This window comes from Zalophus californianus, chromosome 2 (assembly GCF_009762305.2).
Source record: "Zalophus californianus isolate mZalCal1 chromosome 2, mZalCal1.pri.v2, whole genome shotgun sequence".
NCBI classification, from domain to species: Eukaryota; Metazoa; Chordata; class Mammalia; order Carnivora; family Otariidae; genus Zalophus; species Zalophus californianus.
In genome coordinates this window covers 125705058-125724344 of record NC_045596.1, presented here as the reverse complement: position 1 = coordinate 125724344, position 19287 = coordinate 125705058, and the positions used below count along the sequence as shown (strand labels likewise).

The window sequence follows — 19287 nt, the reverse complement described above, 5'->3', positions numbered from 1 at the left end:
ATAATACAAGCACAGCACTGAGAACATGCCTGACACAAGTAAGTGCTCTAGGAGATTTTTTTTTTTTCAATGAATCTTAGTTTTTCCTATTCCTCTCTGGCTTATGGATGAGACCTGATAAATCTCTCAGCCCAACTGCGTACAAAGCAAGTTTATACTCTGTGCCTATACCTATTTTTTCCGGGTCAAATTGCCTGTGGGCTTACAAAACAGCTGGTCCTACCTAACTGTAGACTTTTTCAGGAAGGGGAAAAAGAGACCTCCCAGGAAGGCCCTTTGTTCTTTCATTCAGCTTAGTAAGAATAAACTCCAGGGGAGAAATGTAGGTAAACCAATGATTATCCTCACGATCCACTCACCTGTCCATGCACTCTTTGACTACTGCAAAATTCCCATCACCAATAACCTTCCCGATTTTGTATTTCTCAAGAAGAGTTGATGATTCAGAACACCTGTTTCCATTCACACCTGCACAAAAGGATAAATGCAAAGTCTAGCAAACACATCAGCATTTCACCTTGATTCCTACATTTCTGTAAAATAATAAATTGCAATGCAATTGATTTCTAAATCTGTAGTGAACTATAAGAAAATTTCTAAGCATAGTTTCTGAAGAGAACACCTGAACACCTGAATCACCAATTTCCTTTTGACCTTGTTGTGAAATCTGAAATCAACATAATCAAAAAACCTAACATATCCCTGAAATATCAGCTAAAATAAGTAAATGAAAATTTAACCTAAGCTTTGTAAACTTCTTTGTTAACTCTCGAGGAAGGGAAAGGGGATGAAGGTGGGGATTTGATCTTAAAAATTTTCAAGATTTCTCAAGATTTTCTAGTAGAGAAAATTCTACCCAGCTGTGGGATACCTGTTAAGGCTAACTCCTGGCTCAAAGTCCTCTCAAAAAGGGGAGGGGGTGAGAGGCAGGAGGAGGAAGTGGTTAAAAGGACTACTTTTTACAATGTATCCCCAGGGCCCAGCACATAGCAGGCATCCAATGAAGAAACACACGTTTGCTACCTAATTGAGAGAAAGGGAAGTCTACATGTAAGACTTGTGAGCAGACTGCCACTAAGGAAAAATAAAGGAAGCCCAAGTGTAAAATCTGAAATTGGGTTAGCTTAATTGAAAACAAGGATATTTCATATATCCTGAAGTGACCTCACCAAGGCTCATTAGGCTAATCGGTGACATGATTACATCCCTGTTGAGGAAGATCATACTTTAGCACAAGTGGGTTTTGGGTGGCCACCAAGTTCACATGGGTGACTTCCTTTATAAAAGTAATCATCAGATTGAGGACTACCTTCAGGACTCATGCAACGACCAAGTTCAGGTCCACCATTTACATTGGAAGAAGATCTGCCGTGTCCAGAAATCTGCTGAAAGAGGAGAGTGACCGTTATTTATTGGGAAAAATTTACAAGTCTTCAGCTAGCTAATCCTTAAAGAATAGAAAATGCTTATATTGTACAAAAGTATGATGTTACAAAAAGAGAGGAGGCATCTCTTTCTCCCCATCTCTTCCCTATATCATTAACACATTTCTTCCTTAAAGTATTTTCAAATCAGATTGGTTATCAGGAAATTGGCAGTGTATTGCTCTGTTTGATACTGTTTTACTCTTGACCTCAATGGAATAAAGTAAAGGAAACTATCATGGCACCAGAGCAGAACAAGGTACTTATTAGTGGCATATAAGGTTTAGAAATCTAGGTAATTCCAAGAAATGTGGACACGGAGTCCCCAGATCCCACAGCCACCCTGTGGCGGACCTCAGGGAGTCCCTGCAAAGGTGGAACCCTTCTCAGAACTCAGCTTCATGCCTAGGACTGAATCACCTTCCACACCCTCCTGTGGATTCTAGATCCAGAGTGCAGCCCTAGCTTGACCCTCTTCTTTACTTCTTACTTGACAGCAAGAATTCCTCCTAACCATTTTAAAGACATTTACTACTAGGAACCAGAGGGAAATAAAAGATAAAACTAAAAGATAGGTTCTAACTCAATAGGGCTGAAGTTCCCAGTCCAATCCAAAAATATCTCTAATTCTTAAAAGAATTGAAAAGCTCATATTATGACTATTATTCATAACAGGTTTATTATTATGTCTACTTAGGGAATTTTTTGTTTATCCCTAAGGGCTCTTAGGCTTTTGAACTCAAACTTTTCTCTTTGAACTGTAATTGTCTTTCTTTCCCCTTTTCTTTTTTTAATTATTCCTTTCAGGAGCTTCCAAGGTCAAAGGACTTACCAAATACTGAGAAGCCTCTTCAACAATTTTTTGTATTGGTGAACTCATCTGCTTGCCTCTATGCCCAAACTATCCTGGTACCCATGTCGCATAATAATTGTGCCCTATTCATCACTACATCTCCCGTATGCAGCACAGTGCCTGGTACACACAACATTGAATTCATACTTGCTGATTAAAGGCATACATGACAGGGCCAAGCCAGGGAGACACCCGTCCCAGAGTGTTCACAAGTTGGAGACACTGGGTCTACACTCTTCCTCTGGATGAAGTAAGAACCTCACAGATACTGAGTCTGGTTCAAAACCCAGGAAAGCCCAATACTTATACACATTGCTTCAAACAGGATCATCCAGAAGTTCTTCTGGAATGCGATACAAGCCTCAAGAATAGGAGGCATTAAAATTGGTCTGTTTTCTCAGATCCCATGTAACCACCTTGTGTGGACATGTAGACAGTAAGACCAGCAGCAGTGTGTCCTCTTAGGAACACGAGGCCAAGGAAAAGCAGTTCTGAGAGACAACAAATCGGTCCCTGTCCTGAGTGGCAAACATGCTTCTCACAGGTTTTGTCTCCTTCACTCTGACATGGAGAAAAACTGTGTAGCAATGTGGGTGTGTGTATAGGGTCCCTTTCAGGCCACCCTTAACCGGATGACAATACTACCCACTGACTCCTCAGAGTTCAATCATTTTGTTTCTCACGGGCAGTGTCTCAAAATTTAGCTTGTTTTGTTCTATTTCTTTGCTGCAGAAATTAAAGGAAATTCCAAAATCAGCTGTAGTCTATGCTCAAATGTTTAAAAGCTAGTTTGTTTAAAACCCAGGCCCAGAGAGAGGACTTCAAGGGAAGCCTGACAGAAAACCACAAGGTTCTCCAGTCAGTTCTGTTTCCACAGCTACCACCCTGGTCCTGGTCCTCCTTCGGCTTCTCCTAGTGCCTCATCAAAGGCTTCCTTGGTTACTCTCTGTCTCAGCCATTCCACACAGGATTGCCAGGAAACTTCTCCAAGGATAGTTCTGATATGACCCCTAGGACCCAAAACTTCAGTGGGTCTTTGTGACCAACAAAATAACCCCATCATTTGTCTTACTACCTGCCAGTCCAATTTGTTTCCCACTACTTTTTTTTTCATGAATTTTATACATTAACTCAAGATTTTTTTAAAAAGATTTTATTTATTTTAGAGAGAAGAGAGCTTAAGCTGGGGCCGGGGGAGAGAGAAAGAGGGTGAGAGAGAATCCTAAGCAGGCTCCACACCCAGACGTGGAGTCTGATGTGGCACTCAATCTCAGGACCCTGAGATCATGACCTGAGCTGAAATCCAAGAGTCGGATGCTTAACCAACTGAGCCACCCAGGCGCCCCCCCCCCCATATATTTTTTAAGTTGCTTAAACTTCCCAAGTCTTAATTTTCTGCTCTGAATGTAGGGATAGTCGCAAGACCTACCTAGTTCAAAGATGTGCAAGAAAATTAAAATTAGCTCCTACATGTAAACTCATTTAACATGTAAACTCACTGACATGTAACACTAACTATGTTATTAGTATATTTTTCTTTAAAACATCTAGCATAAAGCCTTGAGTCCAATGGCTGAGAAATGTTTTCGAATTGTTGAATGTACAATGGCTATAAGAGATCTTTTTCTAAATAATTCATTTCAAATCTGTTCCTCTTCTAATCTAACCCTTCCTAGACTGAAAATTTCCAGTCATGGGAATAAGAGATCCAAATTAAATTCATACCAGCCAAGTTCTTAATGGAATAAAGACAGGAAAAATGTCATCCTGGAGAAAGTTCTATCTCAAAAAATAAATGGAAAGATCCCTTTTGATCACTGCTCACCCCTAGTGATGGGGGAAGTAGATTATAATACCTGGAAACAACAGTGGATAGTGACCAGCTTAGCTGCATGTCTAAATTTCACAGCCCAGAATGGGGCAGCCCCACACCCTCCAGCCGCAGCTGGTTGAGTCAGGATGCTGGGCAGGGACCTTCTCTCTTCTCAACACTCAGAACCTAGGGAAATGTCCAGTACGCAGGCCCACTGCTGACGTCCTAAGACCTGCCTTTGTCCCTGCCCTCCCCCAGGCCTGCTTGCTTAGCTCTCCTGGAAGCAGGTAACATTCTTCTCACAAGTCCCTTTCTTGAGCTAATTTGAGTAAACTTTAGTTGACTGCAGGCTGATGTGTTCTGTCTAACTCAAGGACTCTCTAAGAAGGAAGTCTTAGAAGGGACTAAAATGGAGGCATTTTTACCTCCATATACATTTTCACATGGATGGGTGACCCCTCGGAGTAATCTACTAATTGAGTTCCTGTGACTGTAACTTTTCCAATGTCTGTTTTGATTAAACCCCTACTCCGACCTTTCCCGATTCCCTGTATGGCCCAGAAATTACAAGCACAGTGTGTGCTGGGATTCACAGGCAGTGAGGAAGGAGACCAGGAGACAGAGGAGGTGTGGGAACTGGTTCCCTGGCAACTAAAAGAGAGCAGGACCCGGGCCGAAGCCTGAGCCTCAGGGAAGGATGCAGCATGTGGTGGGGGCCAACTGAAAGACTACTTTCACGTGCACCTGACAAACGTGTCACTAAATCACCAGGAAGTGCACGTTTCTTAGCAAACTAATGATGGCAAGAAAAGCATTCTTCAAAAATCCCAAATTGAATTGTTTTTTTTAAAGTATGGAACCTCAAGCATTTACCAAAAACCAAAACAAAACAACAAAACCAAAGACCTATAGAGAGTTAACAGGAGTGACCTATCTAATTACCTATCCAAATAATGTTCCTTTATTTAAAAACATGAAGGAGAATCATTTCGTGACAGTGCAGCTGAACAGACAGGGACATGAGTTGATGTAGGAACAGCTCTCCCTTCCACCCTCAGCAATAACCGATGCTGGACTGTTAGAGGATATAAAGATGAAGGGACACAATGATCGCTACCGCCCAGAAGTTTGCAGTCTTATGAGGAGACATACGTGCACGCGTAAAACCTTTCCGAGCAACCTCTACATTCCAAGAAATGGTCTCTAGGGTTCTGATGGTGACAAAGGACTTTGATGACCCGTGAGAGGGAGCCATGTTGCTAAGGCAGGAATCCGCGCTAGCCAGTGATTAAGTTCACTTGACCTCCCAGTAATGAAGCTTGGTGCTCCAAGGGTCCGAGAAAAGCTGGGTATTCACGAAGATCCCTGGACAGATCCCTGGCAAATGTGAAGTGTCTATTGTGAAATATAAAAGCAAAGCACTCCCAGTGCCCTGAGAGACATGCAGACAAAGAGCAATGAAAACGCAGGGGATAAAGCTAGGACTACAAAATTCTCACTGTTTCCCAGGCACAGTTTCTACATTTCCCTGTTCCTGGTCAGAGAATTATTCTCTTATTGAAGCAAGGATTGAATTAGCACCAGAGATTAAAATATGGTATTCCTGATTAAACCTGTCCCATGTCTATTGTCAAACTAACAATTTTTATTAAAATCTCTTAAAATGCTAATGAGCATTCGTGCTTCCATCAGCAACTACGATGCTGAGACAGCACAAAGAAAGTGCCTAGATGCTGCATGTTTGCAAGATCCTCCTCAATAAAGCATAAATGGATGGCAGCATCTGGGCTCTTTCAAGATTATCTTCTATAATTACTAACTGGTTCAAAAAGATGTGATTATGTTTCAGGGTGGGGAGAAGAGGGGGGGCAAATTTCCTAATGAGGTCCTGACTGGTCAAGGAGGGAAGGTGATGGAAAGGGCTAGAGATATTGCTGAGAATGTTATATGACCCGGCACTTCTGCCCCCATCTACCTGCTCCCCTGGTTCCTCTGGTAGCAGCAGCAGCTCCATTTTTTGAGTAACCAAGGAAAGGAAAGGCACAAGAACCTGCCTCTGCTAAGAACATTTTTTTTTTTTTTTAAAGAAAATTCAGTTCCTCGGCTGCACTAGCCACATTTCAGGTGTCTAATTGCCCTGTTGGTCTGGTGACTACTATATTGTACAATGCAGATACAGACCATTTCCATCATCTCAGAATGTTCTATTGAACGGCACTAGTTTAAGCACTTGAGAGAGATATATGTGTTTATATTTATATATGTGTATTTATTTTCTTTAATTGAAGTACAGTTGACATGCAGTATTACATTAGCTTTAGGTACACAACATAGTGTGTACATAGTGACTGGACATTTATATACATTAAAAAATGCTCAGCCCAATAAGTATAGTCACCATCTGTTATCATACAGAGCTATTACAATATTACTGACTATATTCCCTAGCTTATACTTCACCTCTTAATCCCTTTTACTCACCTTCCTCCCCTCTGCAACCACCAGTGTGTTCTCTGCGTTTATGAGTCCGCTTCTGTTTTGTTCACTTCTGCTAAAAACTTTTTTAAAAGACTTGAAAATAGAGCAGAAAAAGCTATAATGTGTTCTCAACTGCCAGCATCATTTAAAAAGGCATTCATGGCTGACTAGGTAAATGCTATGTACTCAATCATGGCTGATAATGAGCAACATTCCAGCTTTCTACATTTTTAGCCAAGAAGTCAAGTCAGGGTGCCCTCCATTAAATATCTTTGATAAGTAGAGTATTACAATTTCCACAAAACTTAAAATTTAAAGAGAAATGTTAGGTACTACACTGAAAATGTGAAGTTGTATTCAAAAATAGGTAATTCTCCAAGAAAAATGAAAATGACTATATCAATGCATTAAAGCATATTACTCTTGACTTCTGGGTATAGTGCTGGACACTACTTCATTCTGACTTTTCATAAAAGGAAGCACTTGAACAGAATCTAGGAGATATTTTTGTGTAGTGAACAGACTTTCCTGATGCATCTTGGAAAATGGCACTATGATTCAATTTTTAAATGGCCTACTGCAGGGGTCAAAAATATATTCTGCAAAAGGCTAGAGAGTAATATTTTAGTCTTTGTGGTATGGTCTGTATCACAGTTACTCAGCTCTGCTATTGTAGAATGGAAGCAGTCACAGAGCACATGTAAATGGATGAGTGTGGCTGTGTTCCAATAAAACTTAATTTAGAAAATCAGGCTATGAATTGCACTACTGGGTATTTACCCCAAAGATACAAATGTAGGGATCCGAAGGGGTACATGCACCCAGATGTTTATAGCAGCAATGTCCACAATAGCCAAACTGTGGAAAGAGCCAAGATTTCCATCGACAGATGAATGGATAAAGAAGATGTGGGTGTGTGGGTGTGTGTGTGGGTGTGTGTGTGTGTGGGTGTGTAATGGAATACTATGCAGCCATCAAAAGGAATGAGATCTTGCCATTTGCAACGATGTGGATGGAACTAGAGGGTGTTATGCTGAGCAAAATAAGTCAATCAGAGAAAGACATGTACCATATGACCTCACTGATATGAGGAATTCTTAATCTCAGGAAACAAAATGAGTGTTGCTTGAGTGGCGGGGGTGTGGGAGGGATGGGGTGGCAGGTGATAGACATTGGGGAGGGTATGTGCTATGGTGAGTGCTGTGAATTGTGCAAGACTGTTGAATCACAGATCTGTACCTCTGAAACAAATAATGCAATATATGTTAAAAAAAAAAAAAAAGAAGAAGAAGAAGAAGAAGAAGATAGCAGGAGGGGAAGAATGAAGGTGGGGAAATCGGAGGGGGAGACGAACCATGAGAGATGATGGACTCTGAAAAACAAACTGAGGGTTCTAGAGGGGAGGGGGATGGGAGAATTGGTTAGCATGGTGATGGGTATTAAAGAGGGCACGTATTGCATGGAGCACTGGGTGTTATACACAAATAATGAATCATGGAACACTACATCAAAAACTAAAGATGTAATGTATGGTGATTAACATAACAATAAAAATTAAAAAAAAGAAAAGAAAAGAAAATCAGGCTATAGGCCAAATTTGGCCAGCAAGCAAACTCTGGTCTACAAGAAAACTCTAGAACAGAATAACCCTCAGGGTATGTTGCTATAAAGCAGCAGTTCCCTGGCCTTGACTATACATTAGGATCACCTGGGATGATCTGACACCTTCTATTGCTAGACTGCACCCCAGAGTAAAGAATCCCTGGGGTAGGGCCTGGGTACCACTACTTTTTTTTTAAGCTCCACAGGTGATATAATGTGCAGCCAAGGTTGAGGACCTCTGTGGAGGAAGTTTCTGGCAGCAACTGTAATTCTTCAGCTACCTTAAGTTCTCTTTGTCACTCATCCAACAATCTGACCATTACAAGTTATCTCTAGCCAAGAACAACTTTCTCTTTGTAAGAAAAGGAAAGAAGATACTAATTACAGTTAACTGAATGCCTACTTTGTGGCAAGTCCTAATATGAATACTCTAGATCTTAGGAATTAGGTATGATCATAATCTCCATTAATCCATAAAGAAACCAAAGCTCAGAGAGGTTATAACTTGCCCAAACACCACAGCATGGAGTCAGATTCTAAACCCAGGTCTGACTCCAGAGCCCAGGAGCTATTTGGCTATTCTCACACTGTCCCCTCCTCTAAGAAGACAAAAAGAGAAGTCTCCCAAGGCTATTAATGTAGGGATGATACCCAGTACGAGACCCACTCATCAAAATACTCATTGTGGTAAATTTAGAACATGCTTTCAGATTACAGCACTATAGTCATAGCCTTGTAATTTAGTCAAATAATGTACAAATTGATAAACAAATCCACAGCCTTTCCTCACATAAATAGAGCTTAAGAAAAATTTTTTTCTTTAAAAAGATGACCTCTGAAGTGTATTGAAGATTTTAAGTACGTATTACTAGATATTACCTGTAAATAGATTTGCTTCCATTATCATTTTTCTGGGTTTTTTTTTTTGAGATTTTATTTATTTATTTGACAGAGAGAGACACAGCGAAAGAGGGAACACAAGCAGGGGGAGTGGGAGAGGGAGAAGCAGGCCTCCCACTGAGCAGGGAGCCCGATGCAGGGCTCCATCCCATGACCCTGGGACCATGACCTGAGCCGAAGGCAGACGCTTAACGACTGAGCCACCCAGGCACCCCATTTTTGTGGCTTTTAAAAAAATATTTAAAAATATCAATTCCATTAATTAAAAGGGAAAGCCAGTATGAATTATGATAAATGCTAAATCAGAAATGCATTTAAAAGCAGAAATCATCCAAAGAAGATACACAGATGGCCAACAGACACAAGAAAAGATGTTCAACGTCACTCATCATCAGGGAAATGCAAATCAATACCAAATGAGGTGTCACCACACACCTGTCAGAATGGCTAAAAATCACAAACACCAGAAACAAGTGTTACTATGGATATGGAGAAAAAGGGATCCTCATGCAGTGTTGGTGGGAATGCAAGCTGCTGCAGCCACTGTGGAAAACAGTGTGGAGGTTTTCAAAAAATTAAAAATAGAATTACCCCATGATCCAGTAATTCCATTACCAGGTATTTACCGAAAGAAAATGAAAACACTAAATTTTCTGAAGAGATATGCACCTCTATGTTTACTGCAGCATTATTTACTATAGCCAAGATATGGAAGCAACCCAAGTGTCTAATGAATGGAAAAAGAAGATGTGGTGCATATACATATACACACAATGGAATATTATTCAGTTATACAAAAGAATGAAATCTTGACATCTGCAACAATATGGACAGATCTAGACGGTATAATGCTAAGAGAAATTAGAGAAAGGCACACTATATGATTTCACTTAGATGTGGAATTTAAGAAACAAAACAAAAAGAGACAAAAAACAGACTCAAATATAGAGAACAAACTGGTGGTTGCCAGGGGGGAGGTGGCAGGGGGTGCGAAAAGGTGAAGGAGATTAAGAGTACACTTATTGTGATGAGGACAGAATTATTCAATCATATTGTTTGCCTGAAACTAATATAACACTATGTTTATATATGGATTAAAAGAAATTAAAAAGAAATCAAAATAAAAACAAATCTTCACCATTTTTACATTAGATTTGTGATAATTTACTCTGAAATACTCACTATTAGTAATGACATATAAAAACAATTAATCTGAATCAGCACCTAAAGCTTAGTAACATACAGGGGCGCCTGGGTGGCTCAGTTGGTTAAGCGACTGCCTTCGGCTCAGGTCATGATCCTGGAGTCCTGGGGTTGAGTCCCACATCAGGCTCCCGGCTCAGCGGGGACCTGCTTCTCCCTCTGACCCTCTCCCCTCTCATGCTGTTTCTTTCTCTCTCTCTCAAATAAATAAATAAATAATCTTTAAAAAAAAAAAAAAGCTTGGTAACATACAAAAAGTATTCTTATCTGTAGCCAAACCTTAGGCTTGCTTTTATTTGGCTAAATTAGTGGTGCTTGGTATTTGTGATTGGTGAATAGTGGTAAAGAGGGAATTATCTGGCTAAACAGAAGCCGCAGCCTGCACAAGCCAACTCAACAGTCTGTGAGAGGGGCTTTGTGGAACCTGTTGATTTGTGCCTTTCTGTTCCTGAGTATCGCTGCCACCTCAGTGGACTGACTACATGGTCCACCAAAACCAGCACAGAATCTCTGCATATCTTTGTAAGTGAGCCTTTCAGACAAAGTGTTGGCTTACTGGATTCTGAGCAACAGACAGATGGTATAACCAGGCCTACCCGCAAAAAATGTCTGCATGCTTTCACTGTGAGGTACCATCAACTTCTAGGATGCCAGGGTACTAGGAGAGGTGCCTACCTCTTCAGTCCAAACCATGGATGTTACCACTGTCAGTCACTGGCTCAGGTTAATTCACTACAACTTCTAAGTCTTAATTCCATCCAATTATCTTCAATATACTACCAGGAAGAATTTCTAATGGGCCACTTTCATGAATAAGGGAGCATTTAAGATTAACACACGAGTTGCTTATATTCAAATAAAGTTCTCACAATTGATCCTATTTATACACTGATTAGCTTGGCAAACTCTCCCTCCAGCCTCATGAAGGTGGGCTTCAGCCCCACTGAGCCACCGACCCACCAAATGCTTCTATTTACTGAGCAACCACAATGTGCAAATCACTGTCCTCAAACAGCGTCTGAGATTCATAATGATGATTTATTTTGTTAGGCCCCTGAAGTCTTCAAAACTGCTTAGTCCTTCTTTTGTTTTTGTTTCTGTCAACAAAATCAATTATGTGAGGAGATGAAGTCACCACCCGGCATTTCTGGGGTAATAAAAAGAGTATAAAAGTAGTCAGTCTCTCAGTACTGCGGATTATTAACTAGCTTTAAATGCCAGAGGAAAACCAAAGCTCCAGGGAAAAGCAAAAACGTCTAAGGTCAGCGGCTACTGTGGATTTACATTTCACAGCTTCGAAAAGAAGTTTTGAAGTTCAGAAGGTCAAAGAGTTGCATTTTAGCTGTGCCAATCAGTATGAGATACTACCAGCCCTTTCATCACACTTCACAAATCTGGAAAATCTTTCACCACCAGCAGACCCAGGAGACGTCATCAGATAAAATATCAGCACATCAGTTTATAATCTCAAGATGTTGGACAGTGTTCCAAATGTACTTTTTTTTCTTTCTTCTTTCAACCAACAAGAATACTCACAATAGACTGCCTCTGGGCATACACTTCAGCATCAAAACGGGAGACATTTTATCCCTCAGTGTCCACAGATGTGCCCCTGACTCGGAAGCCTTAAGTTACTACAGCCTTGAAAGTCCTAAACTGGGACAGGGATGATGAATTAAATTCCAGGGAAATGCTTTCTTCATCCATCTGGCAGCTGATGACACATTTAGTACTCTTTATTGCCTATCTGTCCCAAAGAAAATGCTGTGATTTAAGCACAGAAAATATTCCCACAGGGAAAGTTATCAGCTAGATCGAAGGGACTCTGAGGGGCTTGGGCAGAGGCAACAGGAGATCATGGGCTGAGGTCAAGAGGAAGGTGAGGATTAGGAAGAAAACATCACTGGGTGCCTGGGTGGCTCAAATGGTTGGGCGTCTGCCTTCAGCTCAGGTCATGGTCCCAGGGTCCTGGGATCGAGTCCCGCATTGGGCTCCCTGCTCCTTGGGAGCCTGCTTCTCCCTCTGCCTCTCTCTCTCTCTCTCTCTTATGAATAGATAAAATCTTTAAAAAAAAAAAGAAGAAGAAGAAGAAAACATCACTGGTGGTGGGATTCTAGAATTTGAAGGGAGAGAAAAGAATGGGCAGGGGTGATCGGTCAGGAGAACAAAGCAATAAAATTGATAGAGAGAGACTTCTGTGGCCCTCGAAAGGGAAAATGGACAGAAACCTACTGAGGGTACAGGGGCAGCCTCAGAAAGAAATTTTGGGTGGCTGATAAAGAGATGAAAGCAGAGAGAAGGGGTGTGGTAGCCTCCAAAATGGTTCCCCTGAGCCTCACCTCCTGATTTTCATGCCCTCGTGTGGTCCCTTCTCATGCCGCACGGAGCTGACACGTGACTGCTAAACTACTATGGAAATGATGGTGTCTGACCTCCAAGACTAGGTCACAGACAAGGAGGGCTTCTGCATGGCATTCTCTCTTACAGATCACTTGCTTTGGGGAAACCCAGCTGCCGTGCTCTGAGGACACTCAAGCCAACTTATGGAGAGGTCCACATGGTGAGGACCTGAGGCCTCCTGCCAACAGCCAGCACCAACCTGCCACCAAGCGAAGGAGTCACCATGAAAGGGAATCCTTCACTCCCAGCAGGGCCGTCGGGTGACTGGAGCCCTGGTGCACACCTTGACTACAACCCTGTCAACGATCTTAAATCCAGAACCACCTGGTAAAGATGCTCCTGGCTTCCTGACCCACAAGAACTGTGCAAAACAGTAATTTTTTACTGCTATTTTAAGCTGCTAAATTTCAAAATAACCTGTTACTAAGCTGCCTTACAGAGTACTAAATGGAGCTGGACTATAGACAGAGGGCAGGAAAACAGAGACAAAGCACAGAGTCAGGAGGGTAATTCATAATAGAACACAGAGGAGGTAATAATCTGAAGTCTGACTTCTCTCACTTTCTCCTTCCTTCTTTATACTGCTGCATGTTATTTTTTTTTCTTTGTGAGTAAAACTTCCCTCATGGGAACTCTGAACCTGGAAATCCCAAGGCTTAGGGTAAGAAAGAACAGCAAAGCTATTCTAAGTGCTTTCTCTATATTTAATTAATCTCAACCCTATGCACTAGGTCCTATTAATCCTTTCTTTTTACAGATAAGGGTGATATGACTTGCCCAAGATCATATAGCTAGTGAGTGGCCAAGCCAAGATCAAACCCAGAAATTCTGGTTTCAGAGCTCATGCTTTCAACCACTATACCATCTTATGTCCTCCTCCAAATGGAGGCATCTGAGCACAACTGAGCTCTGGGCTTCATTCTTTGACACTCTTTCTGTGTGTAACTCTCTTTCTTCTCTTTCTGGGACACCACTTCTGTCTTAATCCTCTGGCTTGAGTGGACAAAAGACTTGTCTTGGTTCCTCTTGGTTTAATTGGTTCTGACTGAAGCACTCACAGAAAATTCTCTGAACCTCAGTTTCTCCATCTATAAAATCTTGGTTTAACTGGTTCTGACTGAAGCACTCACTTCATATCTCTGAACCTCAGTTTCTCCATCTATAAAATGAAGACCAAACTACAGATCTGAAATGACTTTGTTTTCACAATGTAGGTTTCACATAACTAGCAAAACCAAAAAATTATAATTGAGGTACAACTAACTTTCAGTTACCCTAACGTCTTTTAGTTTTAGGTTTAAAGAATCCCAACTGCTTGGCTGCCACCCTATTTCTTACACTCCCATCCTGCAAAAATTACTATTTGAAGAAAGCTTTCCTTCCTCTCTTGGCTTTGGTCCAGCCCTTCGAAGAGCATGATCGTTTATAAATGCGTATGAATGGAGCAGAAAGGTCTTCCTCAAAGAGTAGGATGGGGAAAACTATGAGGATTTTTTTGTGGAGAAGTGGGCTGCTTCTGTATTTCTCATATCTTTTTCAACGAGCAAACAAAAAAAGCCATGGACACTCTGTGGTCAGAGATTAAACATCACAATATGACTCTGTTTTCATTTTCAGTTCTTCCAACGTCCCCACCAAAACACTAAAATGATTCCCAGAAACTGGCACAGGAAAATTGTGATAGAATATCAAATTCTGCTTCCCTTTGACTTCACTTTGCCCAATTCCCTACTAGGTAAAACCCAGGTAGTTAAATAAATAAATAAATAATCTGGCAGAAGTTGTGTCCTGGCAGATAGACAGGAGTGTCATCTCCTACACAGGCTGTCCTGGCTTGGTTTGCTTGCTTTTGTCAATTCTGATTCTCTAGAAAAAGATTAGCTATCCCCAAAGCCATTAAAGCATCTAACCAGGATAAATAGTTCCTGCCTGCGAAAAACAGCCCTCCATTGTCAGACATTCCCTCTTAATTGATCTTAATAAGCCATTTTTAAATGAAGGGGAAGAAAAAAGCAGAGCACTAACACATGGTAATTATCTGTAATTCCCCATTTGTAATGTCACTGAATAGAGAAAATAATGCAAACGTGGACAGATGCTGACTAGAGCTTACATTGACATCGAAATTAGGGTATTTTGTACAGTAAGTAACATGACTAAGCGGCAGTATTTCAAAGGCAGGTCTTCATCCCCACAACAATATCCAATACCAGGGACTGCTGGGAACAGTCAGGAGACGCAATTTCCATAAGGCATGACCCAGGGGAATAGGCAGCAGTTTGGCATTGTGGCCTAAAAGCTGATCGGTGTGGCAGATTCATTTAGCTGCTAATATTTAATGTAAAATTCAGTAATTCCGTATCAGCTTTAAAGTGAGGAGAACAGACTCCCCCTGCCTCTTATTTAAGTTTTTGTGGGTTTTTGCCAATTTAAAGAACTATAATCCCAGCACTTTAGTGGTCATTTGAAAACAAATGTCCTTATTTGACGATGATAGAAACACAGAGGTCGTCTCACAGCTGTGAGTAAAGCCCACAGGCCTCAAGTGTGGTGGACGACAAAGTGGGTTTGGGAGGGAAGGGGGTAGGGTCATGCAAAAGTTAGGTAGAAGCTAGACTGAGCAGTGGAGGAATGCTGGGAGGCAGAGTCCCAAGTCCTTGAGGGGAGAATGATAGAGACAGGAGCTGGAGGCAAGGACAGTGATAAATAGGTGACACATTAAAAGGGGGGGACACAACATCCTGACCTTGTGGCTTCTAAGACCTTGGGGCTGACAGATCAAGAGCCATGGGTACAGAACATAGTACTCCCCTCTTCCACCTCTGCCCCAGGGTAACCCCTAAACTCATTATAATGCATCTGAATTGCAGGTATAGCCCCGCCCAATGGCCAATGGCGAAAAGCTACCTTGATGGTTCTGGTACAAACCTCTCAGGGTCAAACACTCCCCCTCCCAACCTGTGGGAGGAGTCTCCCAAAAGATTGGAAGCAGCCTCCACTAGAGACCACCCACTACACTGTTTGTCCCAGAAAGACCCAGTAATATCCAATCCCAAAACAACCTAGGGCCTGGTTCCACCTCCTGGAACTTGTCCGCTCTTCCACCTTGAGAGTGTCCTCTCACCTTAATGAACTGCTTTGTACTTGCTACTTTCCTTCTGGCTGTGTTTATTCTGAGCACGGATCCCTATATATCTTTTCATGGGGAATCCAAGCTGAGACCTCCCCATTCACACAACGCAGACTCTCCCACCAGTAACAGAAAGACCACTACTACTCCTTATCTTACTGATAATCTCATCTTCTATCTTGACCAGTAACCAACATTTCTCTTCTTTACCTCTTTAGGCACCAACAAGTAATCTTGAGCGCTTATCATGTACCGGAGAGCTGTGTGCTAGATGCTGGGGTTGCTATACCATTTCCGATACACTCAGCATAATGAGAACAACTTTATCTAATGTCTCAGCAATAAAACAACTTATCATGTTCTTAAAACTCCACGAATCTCCACTCGAGAAGTGTAAGTGATCTTGTGCTAGTTTGTGTGCATGTGAGTAGGGTGGGTGTGTGCTCTAAGCATTAAGCACCACCAACTGACCTAGTAGCAACAATTAAAAAGCAACAATCTTGGGCTCACAGCTGAAGATGGGCTAGAAAGAAAGATGGGAGCAGGGGCGCCTGGGTGGCTCGGTCGTTAAGCGTCTTCCTTCCGCTCACGTCGTGATCCCAGGGTCCTGGGATCGAGCCCTGCATCGGGCAACCTGCTCCACGGGAAGCCTGCTTCTCCCTCTCCCACTCCCCCTGCTTGTGTTCCCTCTCTCGCTGTGTCTCTCTCTGTCAAATAAATAAATAAAATCTTTAAAAAAAAAAAAAAAGATAGGAGCAAAGGTTACCCAGGGATAACAAAGAGGGAAGTGAATGAAACTCCAAGGAAGCAAAGGATTCAGTATCCTGCCCGGAGCAATGGCCTGTGGGAGAACAGGACTCTGGCTCACTGGAAAGTCTGTGTGGGATTTGCCCTAAGGTTAAAAGTTACCAGCACTAGGAGCCACTTGCTTTTACTTTAACACAGGACTGAAATTAGAAAAGAAGTGAATGAACTTGAATTATTTTTACTTTAGTTCTTTTTTTTTTAAAGATTTTATTTATTTGAGAGAGAGAGAATGAGAGATAGAGAGCACGAGAGGGAAGAGGGTCAGAGGGAGAAGCAGACTCCCCGCCGAGTAGGGAGCCCGATGTGGGACTCGATCGCGGGACTCCAGGATCATGACCTGAGCCGAAGGCAGTCGCTTAACCAACTGAGCCACCCAGGCGCCCACTTTAGTTCTCTTGAAAATTACTCAAATTAAAAACAGTGCATCTCCTATTTGGGGTACAATAAATTGGGGGGGGAAGCTGAAAATACTTTGCTGCTTAGTGATTTTAATTTATATATAACTTTTTTGTTTAATTATTAACAGTTTAGAATTCCACTGAAATCATATTATAAACTGACCTAAGGCAGTTTAGCACCTCAAAATGCCTGGTTCTTTTGATAAAGGAGATCCTAGCACTTGGAGGTAGGCGAGAGCTATATATTCTCTACTCTCACACTTACTACCCGCCTCAGTCAAGCAGGCACAAAAACAAGCTGTCCTTTTCAGGAAGGAATTTTTTTATTATGTTAATCACCATACATTACATCATTAGTTTTTGATGTAGTGTTCCATGATTCATTGTTTGCATATAACACCCAGTGCTCCATGCAGAACGTGCCCTCTTTAATACCCATCACCAGGCTAACCCATCCCCCCACCCCTCTCCCCTCTAGAACCCTCAGTTTGTTTTTCAGAGTCCATCGTCTCTCATGGTTCATCTAGGAATTTATCTTTTTGATCTCTGTCACTTACATGAGAATCATGCAAGTTCACCTTGAATGATCACACAACTTTCTCAGGGCAGGACAGCCAAACCTTAGAGTCAGGTGGAGAATGAGCCCTTGGAGAAGTGGAAGGCCCACCATCCTCACTGCTCTGCAGGTTCTCATTCCCCACTCACCCAGGGGTGGTGGGGTTCTTACGATCCATTGTACTAGTGAAAAAGATTTTTCAACACCCTTAAAGAAAACCACTCAGACAATATCTGAAGTGTTTAGGCAACCAACTTTGGGGGAATGTATTCCTAATGAAGACATTTCCACTGTCACCAAAATACCAAGAGAATAAGTTAATTTTACGCATGCATACACAGCACTATGTATACTTTCAGTATTCTTAGAGTACACTACCATGAAGATAACTTCATTGTTTCTACAAAAGGAAAACTTTCCATTTTTTTTTTAAGATTTTTATTTATTTATTGACAGAGAGAGACACAGTGAGAGAGGGAACACAAGCAGGGGGAGTGGGAGAGGGAGAAGCAGGCTTCCCACGGAGCAGGGAGCCCGATATGGGGCTTGATCCCAGCCACCCAGGTGCCTCGAAAACTTTCAATTTTTAACCTCATTTACTGCTATTTTACCAGGCAAATTTTCTCTTGTAAATTTAAGTTATTGAAAGCTACTAGATGAAATTAATGTTGCTGAAATTTTGCAAATTTGGTTTCATCCATTTTTCTCCCTATTAGACACGTCTATTAAACCAAAAAAATGTCTATTAAACCAACTGCTGATCATGTTAAGTTACCATTTATGTTTTTAGGATATCACAGTCAAAACCTAAGATTTTATTTCTAAGTTCTCACCAAAATGAACATATCTTCTTGGGTTACTACATATGCACATAAGTACCTTAACTAGTATTTCATCCTATTTTAAACTTTTGAAAAATCGAATTAGGTTAGCAATATTAAAATCATGATTCAAAATGAGATTTGTAAAAGAAGTATAGTGTTCTCCAAGGCTTTCCCATTGCAAATCATTTTGATAATAATGGGAAAACTACTACTAATTATACTTTACCCCAGTATGTTCAACCCTAACCGCAACCTAACATTCCCATTTTAGAGATAGGAACACTTGAGCTCAGAAGAAGTGGTTGACCCAAATTTCAAGATAAAAAGGACACAGGATTCAAAGGCAGGTCTTCCCAGCTCCAAATCCTTACACTCTTTCCTTTTTGATTTGTTATTGCACCTGAGCCCCTGAACAAATTAAACTACCAAACTATGCAATTCAAAACAACAAAATCACACAAATACGCCATATATCCTATTTCATACCTTTAATCCTCTGAAACTTCCTGGGCTAGTTGGAGAAGAGCTAGAGGATTTTGTTGATTTAGGAGTAGACAGCTGGCTGCTGGGAGTTCCGTTAACTGACCATGAGACAACAGAGGAGAGAGAGGTCATTAAAAGCCCAAATAACCAGACTGTGCCAAAACACTAAGCACATGCACAACATAGCTCCAATGAAGCTTCAATTCATTTAAAGCTCAAAGCAGATGGCAAATCAGCAAAAAGCAAAAATAATGTGTTTTATTGCATTACAAAGTATCAGACAAATAAGGAGTGAAACTAGAATTATTATCAGTAATAGTTTTCCAACAGTGACATAAACAAATATATAAAACATTATGGAATTAGAGATGTGAATGAGAACTTGTCCATATATCCTGCCTGCCAGGAAGAGCAGA

General features: G+C 41.3%; 1 protein-coding gene across 10 annotated transcripts in view; it reads right to left on the bottom strand.

The window, feature by feature from the left end:
* DCLK2 (doublecortin like kinase 2) overlaps positions 1-19287 on the bottom strand; it is a 149400-nt gene that overhangs the window by 32952 nt on the left and 97161 nt on the right. For 5 of the 10 annotated variants that reach the window (XR_003520860.2, XM_027599304.2, XM_027599306.2 and 2 more), the window contains 3 exons: positions 18875-18969; positions 1310-1382; positions 360-468 (listed from right to left, as the gene is read on the bottom strand). Coding sequence is in view for 9 of the 10 variants with exons in the window: in XM_027599304.2 (XP_027455105.1) it covers positions 360-468; positions 1310-1382; positions 18875-18969 (277 nt within the window). In the remaining variant the exon portion in view is untranslated. Of the gene's footprint in view, positions 1-359; positions 469-1309; positions 1386-18874; positions 18970-19287 lie in introns of all 10 variants that reach the window. The other 5 variants (XM_027599311.2, XM_027599303.2, XM_027599305.2 and 2 more) reach the window with 1 other exon arrangement.